This window comes from Helianthus annuus, chromosome 16, assembly GCF_002127325.2.
Source record: "Helianthus annuus cultivar XRQ/B chromosome 16, HanXRQr2.0-SUNRISE, whole genome shotgun sequence".
Lineage (NCBI taxonomy): Eukaryota > Viridiplantae > Streptophyta > Magnoliopsida > Asterales > Asteraceae > Helianthus > Helianthus annuus.
In genome coordinates, this window is record NC_035448.2 from 163,977,555 (window position 1) to 164,003,519 (window position 25,965).

The 25,965-nt window shown below is 40.5% G+C and overlaps 2 protein-coding genes and 1 non-coding gene across 3 annotated transcripts; 2 read left to right on the forward strand and 1 right to left on the reverse strand.

Annotated features, from left to right (window-relative positions):
- The first annotated feature begins 268 nt into the window (after positions 1-268).
- LOC110919977 (ethylene-responsive transcription factor 5) lies at positions 269-1,168 on the forward strand. Its single transcript, XM_022164223.1, has one exon. The coding sequence runs from the start codon at positions 269-271 to the stop codon at positions 1,166-1,168; it is 900 nt and encodes a 299-aa protein (XP_022019915.1).
- A 7,893-nt stretch (positions 1,169-9,061) lies between these two features.
- On the reverse strand, positions 9,062-9,667 carry LOC110919978. Its single transcript, XM_022164224.1, has one exon. The coding sequence runs from the start codon at positions 9,665-9,667 to the stop codon at positions 9,062-9,064; it is 606 nt and encodes a 201-aa protein (XP_022019916.1).
- Positions 9,668-10,692: 1,025 nt separating this feature from the next.
- Positions 10,693-10,799, forward strand: LOC118488749. The gene has a single exon (XR_004885284.1). It is a non-coding gene; the product is annotated as a small nucleolar RNA R71 (small nucleolar RNA).
- The last annotated feature ends 15,166 nt before the right edge of the window (positions 10,800-25,965 follow it).

The window sequence follows — 25,965 nt, forward strand, 5'->3', positions numbered from 1 at the left end:
GGAAGTTGATTGGAAGTTGTGAGTGAGTAATGAGTGATGAGTGATGACCACCCCTACCCCTAATATGTGTTACCTTACAAAAAATCTTATTTTGCTTGTCAATATCATACGATGTATATCTTATTGACCGAAAAGTAGACTTACTAACTATATGGTCAACAATGGAATGATGTGGCCTTTATAAAACTGCGAATAGAAAATAGTTTTTCTCATCTTTCAAGCACTTCCACTCTCACCCTATCTTCTCGTATCCTAGACACAAGTAAAAATGCTTACACAAGCGAGTGTCACCCTTTCCCCCCTTGAATCCATTCAAAACCATCTTCTTGATGATAATTTAGAGGTTTTTGCTAATAATTACCAAAACCATGATAGCTTTTCATTTTCAATCTTTGATATCAATGATTGGAGTTTTCTCCAGGCCTCTTACGAAGCATCCCTAAACATCGAAAATAACTCCAACTTTTCTATGGAATTCAGTTCATCAAATTCAACCGACTTTTTTAGCTCTAGCCTCATGTCTCCAAATACAGTAGATGATCCACCTGAACATTTACCAAATCTAGATGATTTCGACGCATATGATTTTTTAGTTGATATGGGAAACCATGAATGTGGAAATTCATCTCATACTCAAAATAACACTCAGCAAATGTTTCAAAACACCAATTTAGATGAATTCATAGACATTCCAGCAATTTGCACAGAACCACAACCTCAGTTATCTCCTGCCACCTTGTCTAATCTCACAGCCATCGACAAAAGAACCGAGAAAACTGCAAACAAACCTCTAAAACTGGATTTCTCGAGCGGGCAAGTCATTCCAATTGGCGATGAAGCTCCGCTTACAGTGAAGGATAGCCTTCCTAGTAATGGGGATGGGATTCAAGCTAAAAAAGTATCCTTATTGCCTAACAGAAGTTACAGAGGTGTAAGATGGCGACGATGGGGGAAGTTCACTGCAGAGATGAGGAACCCAGAGAAGAAAGGTAAAAGATTGTGGCTAGGGACCTATGACACACCCGAAGAAGCCGCCTTGGCGTATGATCGAGCAGCTTTTAAGCATCGTGGTTCTCATGCTTTGCTTAATTTTCCACATATGATTGGGTTGCACAAAGAAAATCCCAAAAGTCCTAAAGGAAAAAAGCGACATATAGGGAAATCTTAGTCCCCATGATCAACTTCTTCTTCATTGGAGACTTTATAACTGTTCGATAGGATAATAAGCAAAACTTCTAGTAATTGGGGTTTATGAAATACATAGGTGACAAGTACAATAAAGTCCCAATGTAATGCATTTAGGATTGCACTATACCATAATGCTTCATTTAGAATCAAATTGTTGTAAGCAACCTGTTGGCATTAAGGGATACCAGACCATATAATATATGTAATATGATCTCGGATTACCTCATATACAAACTGTTGTTTTGAGAACTTTTCTTTCTTCTGAAACTAGTTTTCTCAAAAAGGCCCCTCCAACATCCTGTAGTCACAGGCCGCACACGTTTGTTTAGATAAAACCCAAATAAAAGAAATATTGTTATCATATAGACTATACTTAGTTGAGATAATAATAAAACCAACAATTCAAAACCAAATCATTATTTACATATTAATTAACTAGAGGATTTCATGAAACATAAAATCGAAACCAAAATAACTAAAATTCTAGACTTAGTTGAGATAATAATAAAACTAACAATTCAAATAAAGAACTCACCCTCGAGTTCTAGGAGTAAAGAGTTTTACTTGATGAGTTATTTTTGTTTCTGTACCTTGATAAATTTCCCCATTGTCACCTTTGATATTTCCATACTTGTTATATGGACATAAATGATGTTATCATTTTCTTTGTATTTGTTCTTTTCTTCGTGTGTTTCCGTTATCTTTTTTAACAGTCTTTTGTGACCTCTTGCATTGTCTTTGAAGCTTCTTTAAGATTGTAGTCAACATCTATAAATTCCTTGCGAGATTCATCCTTTTCAATATTAAGATTATATATAAATATTTCACTTCACGTAAAAAGTCACAATAAGATATGCGCCTCTTCATGTTGACAAGATGTCAACAACGACGACTAGTGCTATCATTATCTCCTTTGCTCACATTGGGGTGTTGAATAGCACTATGGTAACCACCCTCGATACTTTCATGAATGTTTTTGCCACCTACCATCATGGCACATAGTTCGTTAATGATCATGTCAAGTATGTGGGTGTTAGTAGCGTGATGGCCTCTAACGTCCACACTACAAACCACTGTAATCATACAGGTAATAGTAAATAGCGGTAGTGATGGTGGTAATAATAATAATAATGAGATAGCAACTTCAGACTTTTCAAGATGGAGAAAGAATATAAAACAAGAAAGAAATGAGAGAGCAACTTCAGACTTTTTAAGATGGAGAAAGAAAATATAAAACAATAAAGAATATTTTGAACTTTCCTTTGTCTTCAACACATGCAATTTAAACCCTAGTTTCAAATGATTATAAGTTAATTGATCCAACAAAAATGTGGGTTTATGAAAGGGATTTTGAGTTCTTAATACTAGATTACAAAATATACTTGTTGACAACTAAACTATTCTTGATACCCCATATTAAATAGATTTAATTAAATGTATACCAAGACGTAACCATACTAATAATATTAGTAACATAATAGCAAAAAAAAATAATACTAGTTATAGTATCACTAACACTAATAATAAGGTAATAGGGTGTGGTCATGACTCTTATAGTCACTATGATCCTTCACATCAGCGTCATGTCACTCACTTCTAATCTATCATTCAAAACCACTACTCTAAGGGTGTGATCATGACCCAAAACCACTATTCTCGTATTTTAACTTATTTTTGTGAAAAGGAAAAGTAATTATTGAAAAAGGAAAGGAGGCCTATGGTTGCCATGGTTTAATCCATGCCAACCATGGTGGATGAGGCAAGGGAATTGTGTAGCAATCCATTAATGTTCCTACGTGGTGATTCATGACCCAACCCATGCCCCCCACAACCTTCAGCTTACAATAATAGCAACACAATATGTTAGCACGTATATGTGTATATATGTTTTATGTATAGATTACGATTGTTTTTAGTTTAGATATATCTGTTTCCATATCTGTAGTATAGATTACAAATGTTTTTAGTTTAGGTATATGTGTATATGTTATATGTATATATTACGATTGTATATCCCTATGTAATGAGTTCTTCATGTTATATATGATATATAGAAACCATCCCGAATATCACACACGTTTATGCAATCAAAGCCACAACGTGTAAACCCTAACACCCACCACCGTGTTTTCTGCTTTGATTTACCATGGTCGACGGCAAAAGCGATGATAAACAGTCATCCTCTGGTGACCAGGGTAGGGCCAAACCCCTTCATCCGATGCATTCGGTCACCAGCAAATAACACAAGGTTCGAGCTCTTGACGCATCTAAGGTCACGTACTCCTATTGGTTTAAGCTTTTCATGCTTCACCCAAAAGGAAACGAAGTCCTTCACCACATCGATGGAACATATCCTCTCACAGAAACGGATCCAGATTTTGACTCATGGGCCAAAATCGACTCCATAGTTCTGCAATGGATTATGGAACACTATCCGACGATCTTCTCGTCAGTATACTAGGAACCGACACTACTACTAGAGCCGCTTGGGTTATACTCATGTTCTTCTTTGGAAGAATATTGTACAAAACTCGTGCTGCCACGCTCGAACACGTGTTCACGAACCTTAAGTTATACTCATGTTCTTCTTTGGAAGAATATTGTACAAAACTCAAGGAAATCAGTGAACAATTGAATTTTTTTATCAACTCGTACCGGAAAAGTCGTCTGGTTCTTAAACTTGCTCATGGTCTACCACCCGAATACATGGTGGTGGTTGTCTTAATTAATTAACAATGCCCCCTCGTGGGATCTTGCTAGAGACGTTATGAAGAGGGAATCACAATGCTTGACATCCCTCAATGCTTCCCCAGTGTTGCTCACATCTACCCCCCCTCACGCTCAACCCCGCATCAGCCTGCACCACAACCTACACACAACCCAGACCAATCACAACCATGTTGTGGGTGCGGTCGTGGTCGTTGGAAGGGAAACCGAAACAATGGCGGCAATAGTGGTGGGGATATGGTCTATCATTAGGTCCTCCTCTAAACTCGTTTTTTTTAACGGTGACTAGCTAGAAGATCCCACCTTGTCCGTACCCTACTCAACTAGCTGGATAACCCAACGCTCCAAACAAGTGGCCCAATCAATGGAACTCGTCGTCTGGACCAAATGCACAACAGGCCCATTTGGCCAACATGCTTTGCAACTAGCCCAACTGATCAGCTTACAAAGCCTTGAGCCCAACTGACCTTGGCCCACCTTTAAAGAACATGCAAGAAAACTATTTGGGTCATCCATGGAATTTTGACACAGGAGTGTCATCTTATGTCACTAAGGAACAATGAACAATTCAAAACCCTTTGTCTGTTCGTAAATTTACACGCGACAATAAGGTGTCAATTAAGTTTGACCAGTTGGTTTTACTTTGAAGGATCTCAAGACTAGCAAGGCATTTTCCCGCCATAATAGCATAGCATGAGGGACCTCTGTAACGCTTTACATTTTTTGTACTTTCCTTATTCAGAAAGTGTACTCGTATTTGTATTTATGGAAATTTGTATTCGTATCATGTTCGTATACCATTTCCAATTTTGTAATTCGAGACTTTGATCGCAATGAAATTCATGCTATATACATACATGTTATACTTACAATCAATCATAAAATACGTGTTTACTTGCAAACCGACACTTGTTATACGTGCAAATAATGATTTGACTTAGTCTATAGTTAAAGTACCAAACTTGACCATTCTTGAATTCTCATGATTAAAATACTTACATTCTTCCTATTTTGTTTCTTACCTCTTCTTTTGTCTTAAATTATATATGCCTTTTTCTAAGGCTAACACAATACACACATGAAGACACTCACATTTCACAAACATGATGATTTTCACCAAAAGTGGGCGTGAGAACCCACACCTTTTGGTGAAGTCCCTCATTCCACGTATTCCATTTTTCACGAAATTACGCCATCAAGTTAGGAGTGAAATCCACATCTTGATGGAAAATTACCCATCCAGACTCTAGTGAACTCTTACTAATAAGTCAGGATTTACTTCCTTAACCCGTTCGGTGAGTACTAACCACTCTTAGGATACGATGTTGCCAAGTAAGGGGTGAAACCCACATCTTGACAACTAGTCCCACTTCTCGATTTTCAATCCCGCCAAAGTCTCAAATTTTCGATCGACTAGGGACATGTAGTAACTGGAAGGGTGAATGTCGTTAACTGCTCCTCGGTGAGAGTATTCTACCTATTAGGCCAAAACATGTCGAAAGAACATTCGATCACTTTGGGATAGTCTTAGTTTTGTTCCGAGACACTCCCAGTTTTACATTGAATCTCTTTTATGTCATATCCATTTTAATGTGTTTTTATACTTGATACTTCATTTGTTTCAAAGCTGAAGCACAAATTGCATGACGTGGTTGCGCGTGTGTACGCATTTTTGCTATATTTTTAAGTACCGTTTTTACTCTTTTATCATGTTTTAAATTTATAAAACACAATATAACTCTTTCATTCTCTACAACACACTAAGGCAAGTGCAACCATTGTTGGCGTAGTATAGTGATGGTAAGATACCGAGGTCGTCCAAGGACACAAGAGCTTTTAATACCAGAATATCATCGACGTCTAATCTAACCAAATTTTGAGTAAAGAATTTGGTAAGTAAATAAGGAAACTAAATAAATAAATAAATAAAAGAACAAATAGACAAGATAGAATCACTTGGTTCCGACTCATCATTTATGTATCCTTTGATGATTTCTGCACTTTGGGCTTTTTAAAAGATTATCTTAGTTATAGTGGCATGTCCATCTTTTGGAGGCAAAGCTACCCTCAACCATATTGGTCTGAGTCAGCAGGGATACAGTCCCGCATGGATTATTGAAAGATAATTAAATAAGTTATTAATGCAAAATGTGGCATGTCCTTCTTTTGTAGGCAACGTTACCTTCGGCCATATTGGCTTGAGATAGCAGGGATACAGTCCCACATGGCCAGTTTAAAGTTTTAATAGTAGCTTATTTATAAGGGATTCAAGCTGTTCTTACTTCCCCCGATTTGATGCTATCTACCTCAAAGGAAGTCCTAATAAGCTTGAATCAAGTCCTTGCAGGATCTATACACTGAACGAGGCAAGAACTTTACTCAAACCACCCTTCTATCCCCCTTCCAAGCAGTTAACATGATTTGTATAGACCGTAAAGATACGAATGAGTGAATTAACAAAACATTAAGAGATCGTAGAATAAAGTTCACTTTCAATATAAAAGAAATTAGTTATTAAAATCATTAATACATACCAAATTAAAAAGTTACCAAAGCCTGGAAATCAAAAGTAATACATATATGATTTGTCTTCACCAAGTGATGTAAGAGATTAGCTAAGTATGGCCTTTGTTTGACAAAAACTCTTACGATCAATATTTGATCCCGAGACTACTACGCCCATTCTAAGGATGGATGATGAATGAATGTGGTGGATGACGGTGGTATTATAGTAGTGGAGTGGTGGCAGGTGTGAGAGAAGTGGTTTGCCAAGGGATGAGTTGTAAGTAAACCAAGCACCTCTATTTATAGCTGAAAACAGTAGGTTTACATGGCCCCTTGCCAGGTAGGCCCGACCCCATGCCCTTCTCCTACTCTGTCTTCTTTTAATGCTCTTGTCAGTCCAGATGCTCACATGGGCTCGTGTTTAAATGGCACGGCCCCGTGACCCTTGTACTTGCTGTACGATCACAGATTTGCAAATATGAGAGTTGACAACAGCCCATGTCCATGAGACACGTCCCCGTGTCCCTTGTCTGCTTTTGTTTGTCTTTTTCTTCATGGAATCTTTGGTGGGGCACGACCCTATGTCCGATAGGCACGACCCATGCTTAGCTTCTTTTTTGTTGTTTTTGGTCTTGGGGTGAAGTTCGAAAGGTCAGTATGGTGTATCAACATCCCTTTCTTTGTATTCATGTCTGTCTTTTTTTGCCGTTAATTTGTTCCTTTTGTACATTGAAGCTCTTTTAATCCCGAAAATCAAAAGTATACAAAGCAACGCATTTTTTCCAACATTAGTACTAAAAAGGTTGATTTTATACCTTATTTGATATAATTTATATGTCACATTTGGTGCATATTAAATACCCCCATACTTGAATCTTTACTTGTCCTCAAGCAAAACTCTTTAGTATTGCTTACACACCCAAATGGAATAGGTTGAAGAGAAGTTTTCAGGTCTTGTTTATAGAGTGTCCGGATCCAATTTCTTTTTATTCTTATTTTTATTTTATTTACAATCCTATTTGACATGATTTATTTTAATACGTTTTCAGAAAAATAAATATTTTTGGGCATAACTTATCTTTTAAAATTTCATTTAGCTATATATACGTTCACATACCTCACAAGTGGTCACTCAACACTCGGCTGAAGATGTATAAGTGAAACCCTCGGTCCTGGTATGGGACATACTCCTACCATATGCTTGACAAGCAATCAAACCTCCTCCTTTTTAACTTAATCCTTGTGAATATCAAGAGGACTTTGAATGGGTTGGCTTTTGGTTAAGGGTAGGGTAGTTTTACTTGAAAAGTTGCTGAAGGCATAAAATGTCGGTTTTCTTTTGAAAATTATTTGTGACTTAGGTAACAACTAAATGCTTGTAAGCATTAAATTTGCTTTTTTGTTTCAAGCAACTAGGGTTTTTTTTTTTTTTTTTTTTTTTTTTGAATATAAAGTCACGTGCTTTTGCGTATTTTCAAAAGAACCGAATTTTACTAAAATAAAGGGGTGTAAAAGTAAAAGATGGTGTTTGGGTGATGATATTTTGTGGGTTTTGAAATGAAAGGTTTAGCTCAAAGGGGTTGACTAAAGGAAGTTTTTGTGGGGAGATAAAATAGAAAATATAGTTGAAAAAGAAAAATGGGTTATGGTCCTAATGCCTCAATCATATAGTTACTTTGATTAGTCTGTGAGGATCGGGAATGTATTATCTTGTCAAGTTCTAGATTCGTAAGAACCATACGGGCTATTCACACAAGAAATGAAAAATAAGCATTTAGTAAGGATATGAAATCGAATGCTCGGTAAAGGCTCAAAACTCACAATTTTGTGGGAAAAAGGTAAAAATGTGAAAATATATATACAATCAAATTTTAAAAATTTATCATGCCCTTGTATGAAATTTTCTTTTATGGTTATACTTTATCACGGTTTATAATTTTGTAAAAACTTGAATTTTTAGATTTTGGTTTTCTTAACTTAAACTATAAACAAGACAAAATAATCTAAAAGAAATTAATTTTGAAAAAGATTTGGGGTGTTTTAGCGGTTACAAGTAGAGTTTTGTGTAAGGCTTGTTTTAGGACAAACAAATTCAAGTCCACACCCCCCCCCCACACTTAAATTACACATTGTCCTCAATGTGTCCAAAATTGGTTAGATTTGATTAAATGTGTAAATGTGGGTTAAAAACAACAAATTTTTCAAAAATCAGACACTTGACACGGGGGCATGTGTGGGAGACACGGCCTCGTGTCAAAAGTGCCAGTAATGAAATTTCCAGAAGACAAACACGGGGGCGTGCCTATGGGACACGACCTCGTCTGAAGGTTCCAGAATCAAAATTTTTGTTGCAGACTTGAGGCACGAGGGCGTGCTTACCCCACACGGCCCCGTGTTGCACTTACTGGTTTGAAGATTTTGAGTCGGGAGACATCTGTTTTCGTGCATGAGGTGTTGTTTCAACTTCCTTTGGCCATTCTTATCCTCCTTTTGAGCGTATTTTATTCCTACCAAAAGAAAACTCAAAAATAAAAGCTTAAAAGTTACACTAAGATTAAAACTACTTTATTAATGGATAGTCCAGGGAATGCCTCCATGGTGCGCCACGTTTATAAGGGTCCTTGGCTAGTCCTAAAGCCGGTCAAATGTTACCCGGTCGGGATGACTCGCATCCCAACTTGCACTGGCTGAGGGCGTAGTCTAGGCTCAAGTCTAATGCTTTGATGTACTTGACCGGGTCCTCCACCACGCGTTGTCCTACTTCAAACTTCATTTCCTTGTTACCTACCCTCAATGTTAACCTTCCATCACTCATATCCCGCATGGCCCGTGCGGTGGCAAGGAATGGCCTTCCTAATATGAGTCGGATCTCGGTGTCTTCCTCTATATCTATGATTACAAAGTCGGCCGGGAAAACGAATTCCCCAACCTTGATCAAGAGATTTTCCCTGACACCTTGAGGGTATTTTACCGACTTATCCACAAGTTGTATGCTCATCCTTGTAGGACGTGGCTTTCCTAATCCGAGTCGGTCGAACATGGAAGCGGGCATTAGGTTAGTGCTAGCCCCTAGGTCAGCAAGCGCGTTGCTTATTGGTGAACCTCGAATGGACCAAGGAATGGTAAAGCTTCCGGGATCAATCTTCTTTTGGGGGAGTTTGTTGAGGAGTGCCACCAAGCATTCTTCACTCAAGTTGACTTGTTGGGTTGACTCAATCTTCCTTTTGTGAGTGAGAAAGTCTCTCATAAATTTGGAGTATTTTGGCATTTACCTGAGGACTTCCACGAAAGGAAGATTGATTTTAAGTAAGCTGACAAACTTGGTGAATTGCTCGTCGGTCTTTTGCAATAGTAAACGATCAGGGTAAGGGACCGATGGCAGTTTGGTTGGTTTGTTATTTTGGGGTTGAGTATTTTTGATTATGGGTGATGGGTGTGTTTGTGGTTTGGGGTGGTGTTGGTTCATCATCGGGTCATACCTTCCGGTTTCTTAAGTTGATAACGTTTACTAGGGCTTTCGGGTTTGGTTCGGTATTACTAGGCAACACTCCTTGTGGTCTTTCGGAGAAATTTTGGACGAGTTGGCTTACTTGTTGTTCAATATTTTGCATGCTAGCCCATTGGTTCCCAATTTCGGCCTCGGTTTGTAGGAACCTCTCTGAATACCTTTTTTCGGATTCGGAGAAAAGACGAGTGATGAGATCTTCAAGTCTTTCTCTTCCACCTTATTGTGGTTGGAAACCTTGTTGCTCATTTCAAGGTTGTTGTTGAATGTTAGATCGTTGATTTTGATTTTGTTGGTTATTACCTCCCGATTCCCTCCAACTAAAGTTGAGGTGATTTCGCCACTCGGAGGTGAATGAGTTACTTGCGGCTTTCGGGGGTTGTGGACGGTTACTATGCTAATTTACCACTTCTGTTTGATTTTCTAAATCTTTCATACAACTCCAGTTTTCTTGCGGTCTGCCACATCCTTTACAAGCCATAACCGAAACCGTTTTATTTAATTTAAGTTTCTTTATTTTTCAAGTTAAGGCTTTAATTTGAGCTTGTAAAGAAGTGGTTTCATCCACTTTATGGGCGCCTGGGGATATGGATTTTGAACCCCTAGGAGTGTGTCATTGAAAACTATTTTGAGCAATTTCTTCAATTTGGTTATAAATTTCCCCGGGGCGCCGATTCCCAAGGAGTCCCCTGGAGTTGGAATCAAGGATTTGCCTTGTGTATGGTAAGAGTCCATTGTAGAAAATGGGCACTTGTTGCCAACGTTCGAGACCATGATGTAGGCATTTCCTTATTAACTCCTTGAACTTTTCCCATGTCTCGTACAAAGACTCCCCATTGTCTTAAGAGTAAGAATTAATCTCGGTCATGAGTTTGGCGGTTTTAACAGGAGGGAAGTATTTGTAGAGAAATTTTTGGGCAAGTTCATCCCAAGTATGCAAGGACCCACTTGGGAGGTGTTTAGCCAGGCTTTTGCTCAGTCTTTGAGGGAAAAGAGGAACATACAGAGCCGGATAGCATCGTTGGAGGCTCCGTTGATCCGGAATGTGTCGCATATTTCCAAAAAGTTGGTAATATGTAAATGAGGATCTTCATCGGGTAGGCCATGAAAGGTGGCATAATTTTGGAGCATCTGGATTAGGTGTGGTTGAAGTTCAAAGTTATTGGCATCGATATTAGGAGGGTTAATAGCGACTCCAAGATTACCGACTGTAGGCCGTAGGTGATCCATGAGAGTGCGTTGATCCGCCATGGGGAGCTTTTGGGTTGAGGCTTTTTGTCGGTTTTTAGCTTGAAGTCTTTTTCTTAAAAAGCGCTCAGGTTCGTCGAGTGGCACTTTTATGTCTTTGTCAGAGGCGAAGGTTACGCACCAGGTTGTACTTCCAGTGAATTTTACAGAGTTGCCTGACTTTCTGCGAACAAAAACACAAATAAAATGGCTAATCAGAAGGGTAGCATGGCCATGTGTCAATATAGGCACGACCCTGTGCTGTGTTGAAAAAGTTTCTGTTTTCAAGTTCCCAGATACTGGAGGGTTGACACGGCCCCGTGCTCCTATAACAAGACCCCGTGTGGTTATTCCGGTAACAAGAAAACAGCTCTTCCCAGATACTATAGGTCTGACACGGCCTCGTGTTGATCAAACACGATCCCATGTTATTCCTGCAGAAAGTAGAAAAATAGGAGAAAAAGAAGAAAAACCTAAATAGAAAAACTAGAAAGGCGTAAAAATGATTAGGCCGTCGATTTTAAACTTTCTTAAAATCCTTGTGTCCCCGAAAACGGCGCCAAAAACACGACATGTTTGCTAGTGTGTACGAATTTTTGCTATACTTTTAAGTACCTTTTTACTCTTTTACCAAGTTTTAAATTTATAAAACACGATATAACACTATGACTCTCTACAACATGCTAGGGCAAGTGCACCCATCGTTGGCATAGTATAGTGATGGTAAGATACCGAGGTCGTCCAAGGACACAAGAGAGTTTAATACCGGAATATTGTCAACGTCTAATATAACTAAATTTTGAGTAATGATTTTTGATAAGTAAATAAAGAAACTAAATAAATAAATAAAAGAACAAATTGACAAGATAGAATCACTTGGTTCTAACTCATCATTTATGTATCCTTTGATGATTTCCGCACTTTGGGGTGTTTAAGAGATTATCTTTGTAATAGTGGCAGGTCCCTCTTATGGAGGCAACGCTACCATCAGCCATATTAGTCTGAGTCCGTAGGGATACAGTCCCGCAAGGCCGGATTATTTAAAGATAATTAAATAAGTTATAAATGCAAAATGTGGCATGTCCCTCTTTTGGAGGCAACGCTACCCATGGCCATATTGGCCTGAGTTAGCAGAGATACAGTCCCGCATGGTCGGTTTAAAGTTTTAATAGTAGTTTATTTATAAGGGATTCAAGCCGTTTTTACTTCCACCAATTTGATGCTATCTACCTCAAAGGAAGTCCTAATAAGCTTGAATCAAGTCCTCGCAAGATCTATACACTGAACGAGGCAAGAACTTTACCTAAACCACCCTACTAACCCCCTTCCAAGCAGTTAGCGTGATTTATAGAGACCGTAAAGACATGAATGAGAGAATCAACAAAACATTAAAAGATGATAGAATAAAGTTCACTTTCAATATAAAAAACTAGTTATTAAAGTCAGTAATACATATCAAATTAAAAAGTTACCAAAGCTTGGAAATCAAAAGTAATACATAAATGATTTGTCTTCACCAAGTGATGTAAGAGATTAGCTAAGCATGGCCTTTGTTTGACAAAAACTCTTACGATCAATCTTTGATCCCAAGATTACTACACCCACTCTAAGGATGGATGATGAATGAATGTGGTGGATGAAGGTGGTATTGTGGTAATGGAGTTTTGGCAGATGTGAGAGAAATGGTTTGCTAAGGGATGAGTTGCAAGTGAACCAAGAACCTCTATTTATAACTTAAAATAATAGGTTTACATGACCCCATGCTTGGTAGGCCCGGCCCCGTGCCCTTCTCCTTCTCTGTTTTCATTTAATGCTCTTGTCAGTCCAGATGCTCACACGGCCTCATGTTTCAACGGCACGGCCCCATGGCCCTCGTACTTGCTGTACGATCCTAGATTTTCAAATCTGAGAGTTGACCATGACCCGTGTCCATGAGACACGGCCCCGTGTCCCTTGTCTACTTTTGTTTGTCTTTTTCTTCATGTTATCTTTGGTGGGGCACGACCCCATGCTCGGCTGGCATGACCCGTGCTTGGCTTCTGTTTTGTTGTTTTTGGTCTTGGGGTGAAGCTCGGGGGGTCAGTATGGTGTATCAACTTCTCTTTCTTTGTATTAATGCTGTTTTTTTACCGTTAATTTGTTCCGTTTGTACATTTAATCTCTTTTAATCCTGAAAATCAAAAGTATACAAAGAAACACACTTTTTCCAACATTAGTACTAAAAAAGGTTGTTTTTATACCTTATTTGATATAATTTATATGTTGCATATCAGCGCACATTACTTGCAATCAAAAACAATTTTAATACTCGAAAACACACTAAATTTACACCTGTGCTAACTCTGTAAAATTTACGTGTTATGTGAAATACCTTATGCTTATTCATGCAAACAAACAATGTTTTTCTAAACACATTATGATCAAGTCTCATCCTTTCCCCTATTCCTGTCTTTTAGAAGTCTTCCAACCATCTCTCAAACTCCAAGAGAAGCTCCAAGTCCAACTCCGACACAAGGTCCAAGAATGGGATGACAAAGTTCATGGCCAAGCAAATGGCCTAGGTTATTCCGGATATTGTTAGTAGAATCCAAACCCCCAACAACGGCGAATCCCCTCATGCCTCGGTTGAAACCAAAGTTGACCCACCCAAGTCAAACTTCATGTTTAAACGGTTCAACTTGTGTAGCTCGATGTCGTTTACAGGCGAAGAAGGAGCGACGAAGATGCTCCAATGGTTCGATACCATTGGAGTCACCTTCTGTCACAGTGGGTGTCCCAAAACTTCTTCGCACCACCAACGCCACCGACGTTTTCCCATCGAGGGCACTCGATTGGTGGATGACCGAGCGTAATGCGTGTGGTGACGATGCAGCCTACGTGTTGACTTGGACCGAGCTCAAAAAGCTAATGAAGGACGAGTTTTGTCCTCCCCACAAGCTCTAACAACTCGAAAATGAGTTTTGGAATATCAAGCAAGTCGGGAGTGATAATACCAGTCTCACCACTAGGTTCAACCAACTTAGCGCCCTTTGCACTGGCCAAGTCTACACCACCGAAAAGGTCATCGCCAAGTACATCCGAGCCCTACCATCCTCTATTTCCTACTTTCTCGAATCCGCCCAACCCAAAACCCTCGAAGATACCTTCCGTTTGGCCGCAAAATTCAACCATAACCGAATTTTGGATGGAAGCTATGAAACAAAGGGTTCTACCAAAATGGTTCACCAAGCCACCACCAAACCAATCACTGAACCATCCAAATCTACAACCAAACCCCACACCAATGGTAAGAAGTGGAAGGCTTCAAACCGAAACTGTGCGGTTGTTACTCCGCGAAACCCTCCACAACAACAACAACAACTCGCCATAGCCTAAAATCCTGAACGAGCTAAATGATCATACACTAGGACTCATCTTAAGTGTGTGACTTGCACCTATCACCACTCAGCCCACACACCAAGCCGTCTTTGCACCTCGTGCAATAGGTTTGGGCACTTTAACACCCAATGCTGAAATGGAAAAAAGCCACAAGGAAACCAAACCCAACCACCAGTCCAAAACAATAACCACAACCAGCCACCAGCGAAACAATGGTCGCACCTGCTACAAACGTGGCGACCTAAACCACCTGAGCAATGCCTATCCTCAACGCAACAATCAAGCGCAGCAGTAAGCTCCTCGTGGACGAGCTTTCGTCATTAGTGTCGCTCAGGCACAGAACAACAATGACGTCATAAATGGTACGTTTCTCGTAAATGATGTATATGCTTCTTGCTTATTTGATACTAGTGCTGATAAAAGTTTTGTATCCATTGAAATTGAACAATTGCTTATGTTTAGACGCTCCAAGTTGCCAAAATCTTTCTCTGTTGAAGTTGCTTACGATAAATCTATAACCATCGATTATGTCCTCCTTAATTGTTCCATTGAATTTGAACAATTGCTTATGTTTAGATGCTCCAAGTTGCCAAAATCTTTCTCTGTCGAAGTTGCTAACGATAAATCTATAACCATCGATTCTGTCCTCCTTAATTGTTCTCTTAACCTCAACGCTCACAAGTTCTCGATTGATCTCATACCTGTGCAATTAAGTAGTTTTGACATCATAGTAGGCGTGGATTCGCTTCTAAGAATCCGTGCTGAAGTTGTTTGTTTCGAGAAGTTTTTTCGTCTTCCTCTTCCCTCTAATGATTCATTACACGTCTACGGTGATAAGCCTTCAAAAAGCCTCAAGCTCATATCATGTACTCAAGCGAACAAATACTTGCGTAAAGAGTACTTTGCTTTTCTTGCACACATTATGAAATAGAAGGATAAAGGAAAAATCGTGAGTGATGTTCCTGTCGTTTGCGACTTCCCCGATGTTTTTCCCGAAGACCTACTTGGTCCTCCTCCTTCTGTTGACTTCTGCATTGACCTCATTCCTTGCTCTACACCTATTGGAAAATCCCCTTACTATCTCGCACCCTCAGAAATCTAAGAGCTAGCGAGCCAACTTCAAAAATTACTTGATAAAGACTCTATACGCCCTAGTACTCCTCCTTGGGGCGTTGTGGTCCTCTTTGTCAAAAAGAAAGATGGATCATTTCGCATGTGCATCGACTACCACGAACTCAACAAGCTCACTGTCAAGAACCGTTATCCTCTTCCTCGCATCGAAGATCTCTTCGTTGAACTCCAAGGCGCAGTGTGTTTTTTCCAAAATCGACCTTCGTTCTGGTTATCATCAACTTCGAGTCCTCGAAGAAGATATTCCAAAAACCGCATTTCGTATTAGATACGGTCACTACGAGTTCGTGGTCATGCCTTTCGGTTTGACCAACGCACCCGAAGTCTTCATGGATTTGATGAACCGGGTGTGTAAGCCTTACATGGACACTTTCATGATCGTTTTCACAGACGATATTATTATTTACTCCAAAACCCAAGACGAGTATGAGAGACACTTGCGTCTAATCCTCGAACTCCTACGAACCGAACAAATTTACGCCAAATTTTCCAAGTTTGAATTTTGGCTAAAAGAAGTTCAATCTCTTGGTCACGTTGTGAACGAGAAAGGCATTCACGTTGATCCCACTAAAATCGAAGCTATCAAGAACTGGATAGCGCCGAAATCTCTGTCCAAAATTCGTTCGTTTCTTGGATTGGCAGGTTATTACCATCAATTCATTTCCAACCTTTTGAAGATCACCGTTCCTCTCACTTCTTTGACTCAAAAAGATAAACCTTTTGTTTGGGGTCCCGAATAAGATGAGTCTTTTCAAACGCTCAAGGACATGCTTTGCAATGCTCCTATTCTCGCTCTTCCCAATGGTAACGAAGATTTCATTGTATATTGTGATGCATCAAACCAAAGTCTCGGTTATGTGCTTATGCAACGAGAAAAGGTTATCGCTTACGCTTAGTGTGGTTTTTTTTTTGCATTAAAGATATGGAGACACTACCATTATGGTATTATGTGTGTGGTCTTCACCGACCATAAGAGCCTTCAGCACATCTTTAACCAAAAAGAGTTCAACATGCATCAACGCTGATGGGTTGAGTTGCTCAACGACTACGGCGGAAAGATTCGCTACCATCTAGGAAAGGCGAACGTCGTGGCCGACGCTCTTAGTCGTAAAACTCATGTAAAGAGTATCTATTGTTTCCAAATTCGAAACAACCTTCGAGATCGTGTTCGTGAAGCGCAATACTTATCCTTTAATGAGGATAATATGTACAACGAGATGAAGTGCGGCACTGAAAACAAAGTTGCGTCCAAATCCGACGGTATTCTTTACAATCTCGATAGCGTTTGGGTACTAAACCATGAGGACCTTCGTGAACTCTTATTGAAGGAGGCACACTGTCACACCCCGATTTCCACGTGTTTCACCGGTGGGCCCGGTGGGGGATTACCGTGACGTAGTTGGCAACAATATAGTCAAACCACACAATATATAAATGCACAGCGGAAGCATAAAGATAAATATATTTCAACTATTGAATGTAATATCCAAGTATCACAATCGTCGAAATATAATCCACAGGGGATCAAAATAAAAATATAAGTATTGTTCAACAGACGTAGGCATCTTAAGCTTGCGAGACTCTTTATTGATGCTAAGGAGAAATATCCAACCAATTACGCTTAGTACCTGCATTTAATCTTTTTGGGAAAATACGTCAGTTTACACTGGTAAATACATTCAACCGACACTTTTTTTGTAAAAGGTTTAATAAAAATTGATTTGAATGCACAAGGCACAAACTCTTTATAACCTGGGAGAATTATTTAAATTTATAATCTTGTGAACGAGTTACATGTTCCTTATGCGTTCAGTAGCCCGGACGTACCGAGTTAAAGATCAATAGACACACCACACCAACTATTTATGCACTGACGAGTGTACGCCTACACTCCGCGCTTAGGTCGTGGCCATTTCGTTAGGTCCTCGTTTTGGGCCTCGTTTATTTACGAATAAGGGCCTCGCGACTTTTACCCGCATCGTTAGGTCCCTGGTTAGTTTAATCACTATCCGAAAAGCCCTAACTTTCATTGTTAACGCTTCTAACCCCTCTCATACGAAATTGATCATAACTTTCTCATTTTAAAACGGAACTTCGCGAAATTTATATCGTATATTCTAGTGAGCGTAGTTTACTGTTACAAAGCCTCGGGTATGTTAAAGGGTCACTCAAAGGTATAACTTAAACATGTTGACACAATTAACCCCTGTAGTTTGTAATCTCTCACTTTCTTCCGTATTTCGTTCCGTACGATCCATGATTTATCCGTTTGAAGGTACGAGCATTATTTAGGGTTACTGTACAGTGTATTTATCCCTCGTTGACATTTTTAACCCTCGAATTTACATACTTTCAATGTTTGTCAACTTTAGGCCTTTATTCAGTATTTAACACCACGTGTAAACTCAAGACACGTGTCAATACATTATTGGACGAAAAATTTCGAGGTGTTACATCCTCACCCCCTTAAAAGAAATCGTGACCTCGAGATTTATTGGAATAGATGAGGGTACTTCTCTTTCATCGTGGACTCTACCTCCCACGTGTACTCGGGACCTCTACGGGCATCCCATTTCACCTTCACAATAGGTATATACTTCCTGCGAAGTTTCTTGACCTGTCGATCCTCGATCGACACAGGTTTGTCAACGAATTATAAGCTCTCGTCAATGTGTACATCTGTATGCGGTATAACCAGTGATTAGTCAGCGAAACACTTCTTCAGGTTACAGATGTGGAACACATTGTGGATACCACTGAGCTTTTTCTGTAAGTTTAATTTATAGGCAACCGATCCGACACGTTCGATTACCTCAAAAGGTCCAATATATCTCGGGCTCAGTTTGCCTTTCTTACCGAATCGCATCACCCCTTTCCAGGGTGATACCTTAAGTAATACTTTGTCGCCTACCTCGAAATTGAAAGGCTTACGCTTCAAATCTGCGTAGCTTTTCTGCCTATCTCGGGCAGCTTTCAATCGATCGCGAATTTGGACAATGTTGTCCGTTGTTTCAAATATTATATCAGGTCCTGTCATCTGGACATCTCCAACTTCTGTCCAACAAACGGGCGTTCTACACTTTCTACCATATAGAGCTTCAAAAGGTGCAGCCTTAATACTCGTATGGTAACTGTTGTTATAGGAGAATTCGACTAATGGTAGGTGGTTATCCCAACTGCCACCTAAGTCGATTGCACATGCACGGAGCATGTCTTCCAGTGTTTGGATTGTACGCTCACTCTGTCCATCTGTCTGAGGGTGGTAAGCCATACTGAAGTTTAGCTGCGTGCCCAAGGATTGCTGGAAGCTTTTCCAAAAGTGTGACGTGTACCTGGTATCTCTATCAGAGATAATAGACACAGGCACGCCATGAAGGGCTACAATCTTGTCTACAAACAACTGGGCTAATATATCGGAGCTATGAGTCTCCTTTATGGGTAGGAAATGTGCTGACTTGGTCAGTCTATCAACTATCACCCATATTGTATCGTTTCCCTTCTTTGTCTTTGGTAACTTGGTGATGAAATCCATCGTTACCATCTCCCACTTCCAATCGGGAAGTTTAGGCTGTTGTAGCAAGCCTGACGGCTTTTGATGCTCAGCTTTTACTTGCGCACAAGTCAAGCACTTTGCTACATAGGTGGATATAGACTTCTTCAAGCCTATCCACCAGAAATTCGCCTTCAAGTCCTGGTACATCTTATCAGCACCAGGATGAACGGAATATCGGGAACTATGGGCTTCCCGAAGGATAACGTCACGAAGACCTCCATAAATAGGAACCCATATTCTTCCATTCAATCTCAGAATTCTGTCCTTGCCATAGGATAACTGCTCCTCAGTTACCCCTAGCTTTTCGTTGGGATAGTTAGCTTCTGACACAGCTTCTTTCTATGCAGCTAACAATCGCTCATTCAGACTGTTCTTTATTTCAATGCTCTTGGCATTGATCCTTATTGGCTTTACCCTTTCTTTCCTGCTCAAGGCATCTGTGACTACATTGGCCTTGCCTGGATGGTATCTTATTTCATAGTCGTAGTCGTTCAGAGTTTCCATCCAACGTCGCTGCCTCATATTCAGATCTTTCTGATTGAACAGATGCTGAAGGCTTTTGTAATCAGAATAGATCACAAATTTAATGCCATAAAGGTAATGCCTCCAAAGCTTTAGTGCAAATACAACGGCACCCAACTCCAAGTTATGGGTGGTGTAGTTCTTTTCATGCACTTTCAAATATCGCGAAGCATAGGCAATCACTTTGCCCCTCTGCATAAGCACACAACCCATACCGGTGTGCGACGCATCACAATACACAACAAATTCTTCCATTCCATCTGGCAATGTCAACACTGGAGCATTGCTCAGCTTTTGTTTGAGGATATCAAAAGCTTCTTGCTGTTTAGGGCCCCAATTAAACTTTATATTCTTTCCAGTTAAAGAAGTCAGGGGTGCAGCAATTCTTGAAAAGTTTTCGATGAAGCGTCTGTAGTATCCTGCTAGACCTAGGAAACTGCGAATCTCCGTAGGTGTCTTCGGCTCCTGCCAGTTTATGACGGCTTCAACTTTGGCGGGATCCACCTGGATACCATGCTCACTGACTACGTGCCCAAGGAACTGGACTTCTCGTAGCCAAAATTCACACTTCGAGAATTTGGCATAAAGCTTTTCTTGATGAAGCAAATTAAGAATGCATCTAAGGTGCTTTTCGTGGTCAGCTTGACTTTTTGAATAGATGAGGATGTCATCGATGAAGACAATAACAAATTTATCCAAATAAGGCTTGCAAACACGATTCATGAGATCCATGAATGCGGCAGGTGCATTGGTGAGCCCGAAAGGCATCACTAGGAACTCGAAATGACCATATCGAGTCCTAAATGCAGTTTTATGCACGTCTTCGTCCTTGACCTTCAGTTGATGGTAGCCTGACCGTAGGTCAATCTTCGAGAAGTAGCTCGCTCCTCGCAACTGATCGAACAGATCGTCGATCCTGGGCAAAGGATACCTATTCTTGATTGTAACTTTATTCAGTTCACGGTAATCGATGCATAGACGCATCAAACCATCTTTCTTTCTGACGAACAGGATTGGCGCTCCCCAAGGAGATGAACTTGGTCTAACAAAACCTTTGGCTAGCAGATCATCTAGCTGCGTCCTCAATTCTTTCATTTCCGTGGGTACCAATCTATAAGGCGCTCTCGCAATCGGTGCGGCTCCTGGAATGATGTCGATACTGAATTCCACTTGTCTGTCTGGTGGCAAACCAGGCAGTTCTTCTGGGAACACTTCAGGATAGTCAGAGATGACTGGAATGTCTTCAATCTTGGGCTTCTCCTCCCCAATAGTCCCCTGTGCCATATAAATGACACATCCTTTCTTCAAACATCTGGATGCCTTTAGCATATAGATACATGTGCAGGCAATCCATGTCGAGTATCTCCTTGGATGGTAAGCGGTTCTCCAGACGGAGTCTTGATTACCACTTGTTTCTGGCTGCACACGATTTGGGCTTGGTTATGCGATAACCAATCCATACCCAACACTACGTCGAAACCAGCGAGTTTAAAGGGTAACAGGGATAAAGTAAATGAGTGATTCCTAATGGATATAACACATCCATCTAAAACAGTTGAGACTGTTCCCATTGTCCCATCAGCTAGTTCTACTTCGTATTTTACATTCAAGGTTTTAACAGGCAATTTTAATAATTCGCAGAACTTGTCGTCCACAAAGGATTTATCTGGTCCAGAATCAAATAAGACTCTTGCGAAAACATCATTGATAAGGAACGTACCAGTTATGACGTCGTTCTGGATAGCCACTTTAACATCCATCTGAAAGACCCTCGCATTGGTCTTCTTCCCATCTTCAGCCTTTTTCACTATCTTCGGGCAATTCGTCTTGATATGCCCCTTCTCATTGCAACTGTAACAAGTTGCATCCTTGAGTTTCTTGCACTCAAGAGTCCTATGCTCCGAGGACTTGCATATCCCACACGCCTTCGGTGGGGATTTCTTTTCAAACCTGCACCTTCCAAAGTGGTGCTTCTGACAAACCTTGCACAAGGGCTTGTCGCCCGATTGTCGGTCATTTTTCTTGTTCTCTGACCCCCTCTTGTGGTCACGATTGCCTTGATGCTTCTTGTTGGATCTACGTGAATCATCATCCTCACGTTTCCTCTTTTCCCTATCGGCATTTCTCAACGATCTCTGCCTCACTGCATCTAGCGTGAGAGACAGAGATATATCTGCCACGGACCTGAAGGTAGCAGGCCTAGAAGCCTTTACGCTAGCTTTTATTTCTGGGGCTAAACCCCCAATGAAGCGCACAATCCGTTTGGGTTCCGGTGTAACAAGGTACGGAACCAATCTCGACAGAGTGTTGAAAGTCGTGAGATATGCCTGGCAATCCAGGTTCTTCATGACCAACGATAAGAAGTCAGACTCTATTTTCTCAACCTCGTGTTGAGGGCAGCAATTTTCCTTGATGAGAGCCATAAATTCCTCCCATTTCATGCTATACAAAACAGCCTTCCCTGAGGCCTGAACCAGAGATCTCCATCATGCTAGGGCTTTACCCTTGAACGACTGTGAAACAAACTTCACCAAGTCTCTCTCAGCACAACCACTGATGTCCACAACAGTGTCCATCTCGTCTAACCAGGTCATACAATCTACCGCACCCTTCTCTCCAGTGAAATCTCGGGGTTTGCAAGATACGAAATACTTATACGTGCAACCCCTGGCGCGAGGTGTATCATCGACCACTTTCTTCTTAGGGTGGACGCTATTCTCATTGGATGAGTGCCTATCGTCGTCCTTTTTAGGCTTAGACGGAGTCGAAGGTGGTTTACAGTGAGATTTAGAGTGGGTTTTTGGCTTTGAGTGTGGTGTAGATAGGGTTCTGCTTCTGGACTCGGTGTATTCTTCGTACTGTCGGTCCAAAGCTGCTTTAACAGCGTTGTCTACTAAAGCCTTTAGTTCGCCCGTTAAATGAATCTGAGCGTTATTATTGTCATCTTCTTTCGAATGACTATTATCTCCACTTGGTTCAGCCATTGTAACTCGAATCTGCTACAGAAGATAATGACAAAGTTTTATTTAGGAGTTTATTATGGAATTGTCTTTTATGGCAATTCATTAACCATGGTCAACATAGACCATATTTGGTTAATTTGTTACTCACTTTTATTTAGGATTTGAATATAACTTATCCTATTTACAAATAATATTGTTAGTGGCACAAAAGCCTAGTCACAAGGACGTTTTATAATATAAGCCGAGATTACAGAGAATCAAGGCATGGAGGTTTGAACCGTAGTCCTTTTACCTTTTCTGACACGGAGTCATAGACTACAACTGCCTTTTGTCTTATTTGACAATAAGTATGGCCCGTGGGCACTACATCACTAATGGATGTTTGACAACTGATCATCTTTGTTGACGATTTAGCCCATGATTTATAAATCATTAATTTGGGTCTTGGAATCCTTTGAAGGATTCTTATATAAGAATGACGTGTGTGATTTTAACGAATCACATCTGTCAAGGATGTTAACGTGTTTACAGAGGTTAGCAGGAATCTGAACCTTTTAATCAGGTCTTACCATCTTGGCCGGGTCTTATTATGACACCAGGCTAGGTTTCACCATTTAGATTCTTTATTTAGGCAGATTAATTTAAAAGGAATGATCTTTGATCTATTTCATATAGTAATGTATATAAATAAAAATGAAATTCATAACATATATTCCATTAATCATACTAATGGTTACACACTGCCCTAAACGGGACTTTTTAAATAAATACCTACGCAGAGGTTTACAGAAAACAAGTCCACGCTAGGACCAAATACATAGATAGATGTCCACACAGGGACTAAAAGATAGGTCCTCACAGAGACTGAAATGCAATTGTCCACGCAGGGACTAAACATGATAAATGTCCACGCAGGGACTAAACATAATAAATGTCCACGCAGGGACTAAGACAAGTCCACGCAGGGACTGAATACATAAGGCAAATATCCTCGCAGGGACTTGACTGTATTAGTAAATACTATAGTACATAAAGAGACTAATGATCTCGCTTCTTCCTCCCTTTTAGTAGGTTTGCTAGGCCTTTAAGGAATCCACGATTACTTTTACGTTCTTGCTCAAAGTCTCGTTCCACTCGGTTTAGACGGTGGAGGATTTCTTCTTGCTCCGGTGGAGAAAAACGTGGCTGCTGCGACGGTTGTTGAACCGGAGGTCTAGGAGGTGCTGGATACCCATGATCTGAGTAATCTACTCCCCAAAGGTTTCCATAAGCTCTGTCGGGATGGAGGGCGTTGTAATTAGCGGCTACCACGTATGGGTCGGCATCGTAATTGTAGTTGTAGTGCGTGTGAGTCGGCTGCTCAAACGGGTTGTACGCGGTGGAACCGGCGTACGCTGGTATAGGGTTATCATACCCAAATGGTGGCGGAGGTGGTGCAACTGGTGCAGAATTCACCTCTGCAGGGTGACTAGAAGGTTCCCTTAACTGTGGTTCTTCAGGCACTGGCGGAAAGTGACTTGGACTCGAATGGCGAGGGGTGCTAAAGTGGAATTCCCCTCCTCGGGTAGACATCCGCGCGCTTGATCTCCTACGCCTTGGCGGATCAGGAGGTGCTTGCTGAACTGGTGGCGGTGGAGGCGGTGGCGTAACTGCCACGAAACGCGAATCCTCGGAAGGATCCTGTTACTGTTGTTGCTCATGAGGCGAGAAGTGATGAGAAGGTGTGAAGTACCAATCACACTGGTTAAACCTCGCTTGGTAACTGTCAGGACCTTGATAGGGTGTTCCATGAAAGGATGACCCATCAGAGATCTCGATAGGGTGGTTGGGAGTACCTCGTGCAGGTTCTATGGGATCCGTGTCTTCATCCATATCTACCGCATTATCTTCGGAGAAATGGTCTTCGGGTCCTAAAGGGTTATAACCTATTGGTTCTTGGACATAATCAGCTGGATCAAATCGGCCTTGAAAGAAAGGAGTAGGATCGCCATAGGAACGGTGCGAAGCAGATCGCTGGAGAGGTATAAACGAAGGTTGAGGGTTACTGGGATTGTTTTCCGAATCTGGTCCGAAAGAGTGACGATATGAAGGTGTCGAACTGTGTGAGGTAGACCGTCTTGCAGGTTCAAAGAGGTTTCTTCTATATCTCTGAGGTTCTTCACTCCTTGTACTCGAAGGAGCTCGCATGTTCGAAGGTCCGGCCTCGTGATCATTATGAGTAGTGATCGGTCCTTTGCCTCTTGCTCCTCTTTTAATCGCTGGTGGCATAATTCCTGCTTAACAATTCTTTAAATCATAATAAACAATAAAAGACAAACTGGAATAACAAATTCGAATTTGTCCTATGTTCTTGTCTAGACTCAAGTATGTGCAATTGTGTCATTGAGATTAAACACATAAGGATAGTGTTTAATTCACTCAACGTTGGCTCTGATACCAACCTGTCACACCCCGATTTCCATGTGTTTCACCGGTGGACCCGGTGGGGGATTACCGTGACGTAGTTGGCAACAATATAGTCAAACCACACAATATATAAATGCACAGCGGAAGCATAAAGATAAATATATTTCAACTATTGAATGTAATATCCAAGTATCACAATCGTCGAAATATAATCCACAGGGGATCAAAATAAAAATATAAGTATTGTTCAACAGACGTAGGCATCTTAAGCTTGTGAGACTCTTTATTGATGCTAAGGAGAAATATCCAACCAATTACGCTTAGTACCTGCATTTAATCTTTTTGGGAAAATACGTCAGTTTACACTGGTAAATACATTCAACCGACACTTTTTTGTAAAAGGTTTAATAAAAATTGATTTGAATGCACAAGGCACAAACTCTTTATAACTTGGGAGAATTATTTAAATTTATAATCTTGTGAACGAATTACATGTTCCTTATGCGTTCAGTAGCCCGGACGTACCGGGTTAAAGATCAATAAACACACCACACCGACTATTTATGCACTGACGAGTGTACGCCTACACTCCGCGCTTAGGTCGTGGCCATTTCGTAAAATGCTGCCAAGGATATCTGGGACATGGTCATTAACCCCCCAAAGGCGTTTAAGTAAACAAAACTGTTTAAACGAGCCGATCAAATTATTCAATTAACCAACAAACGGAGGAAGATTTGATGCCCGATCAAGCGGTATTTTATATACCGTAACCCAAGCCCGTATAACGGAAAATAAGTTAAAAGTATTTACCTTTGCAAGTAATATCCTCAATCAAATAAATGCAAGTATCTTTTACTGGT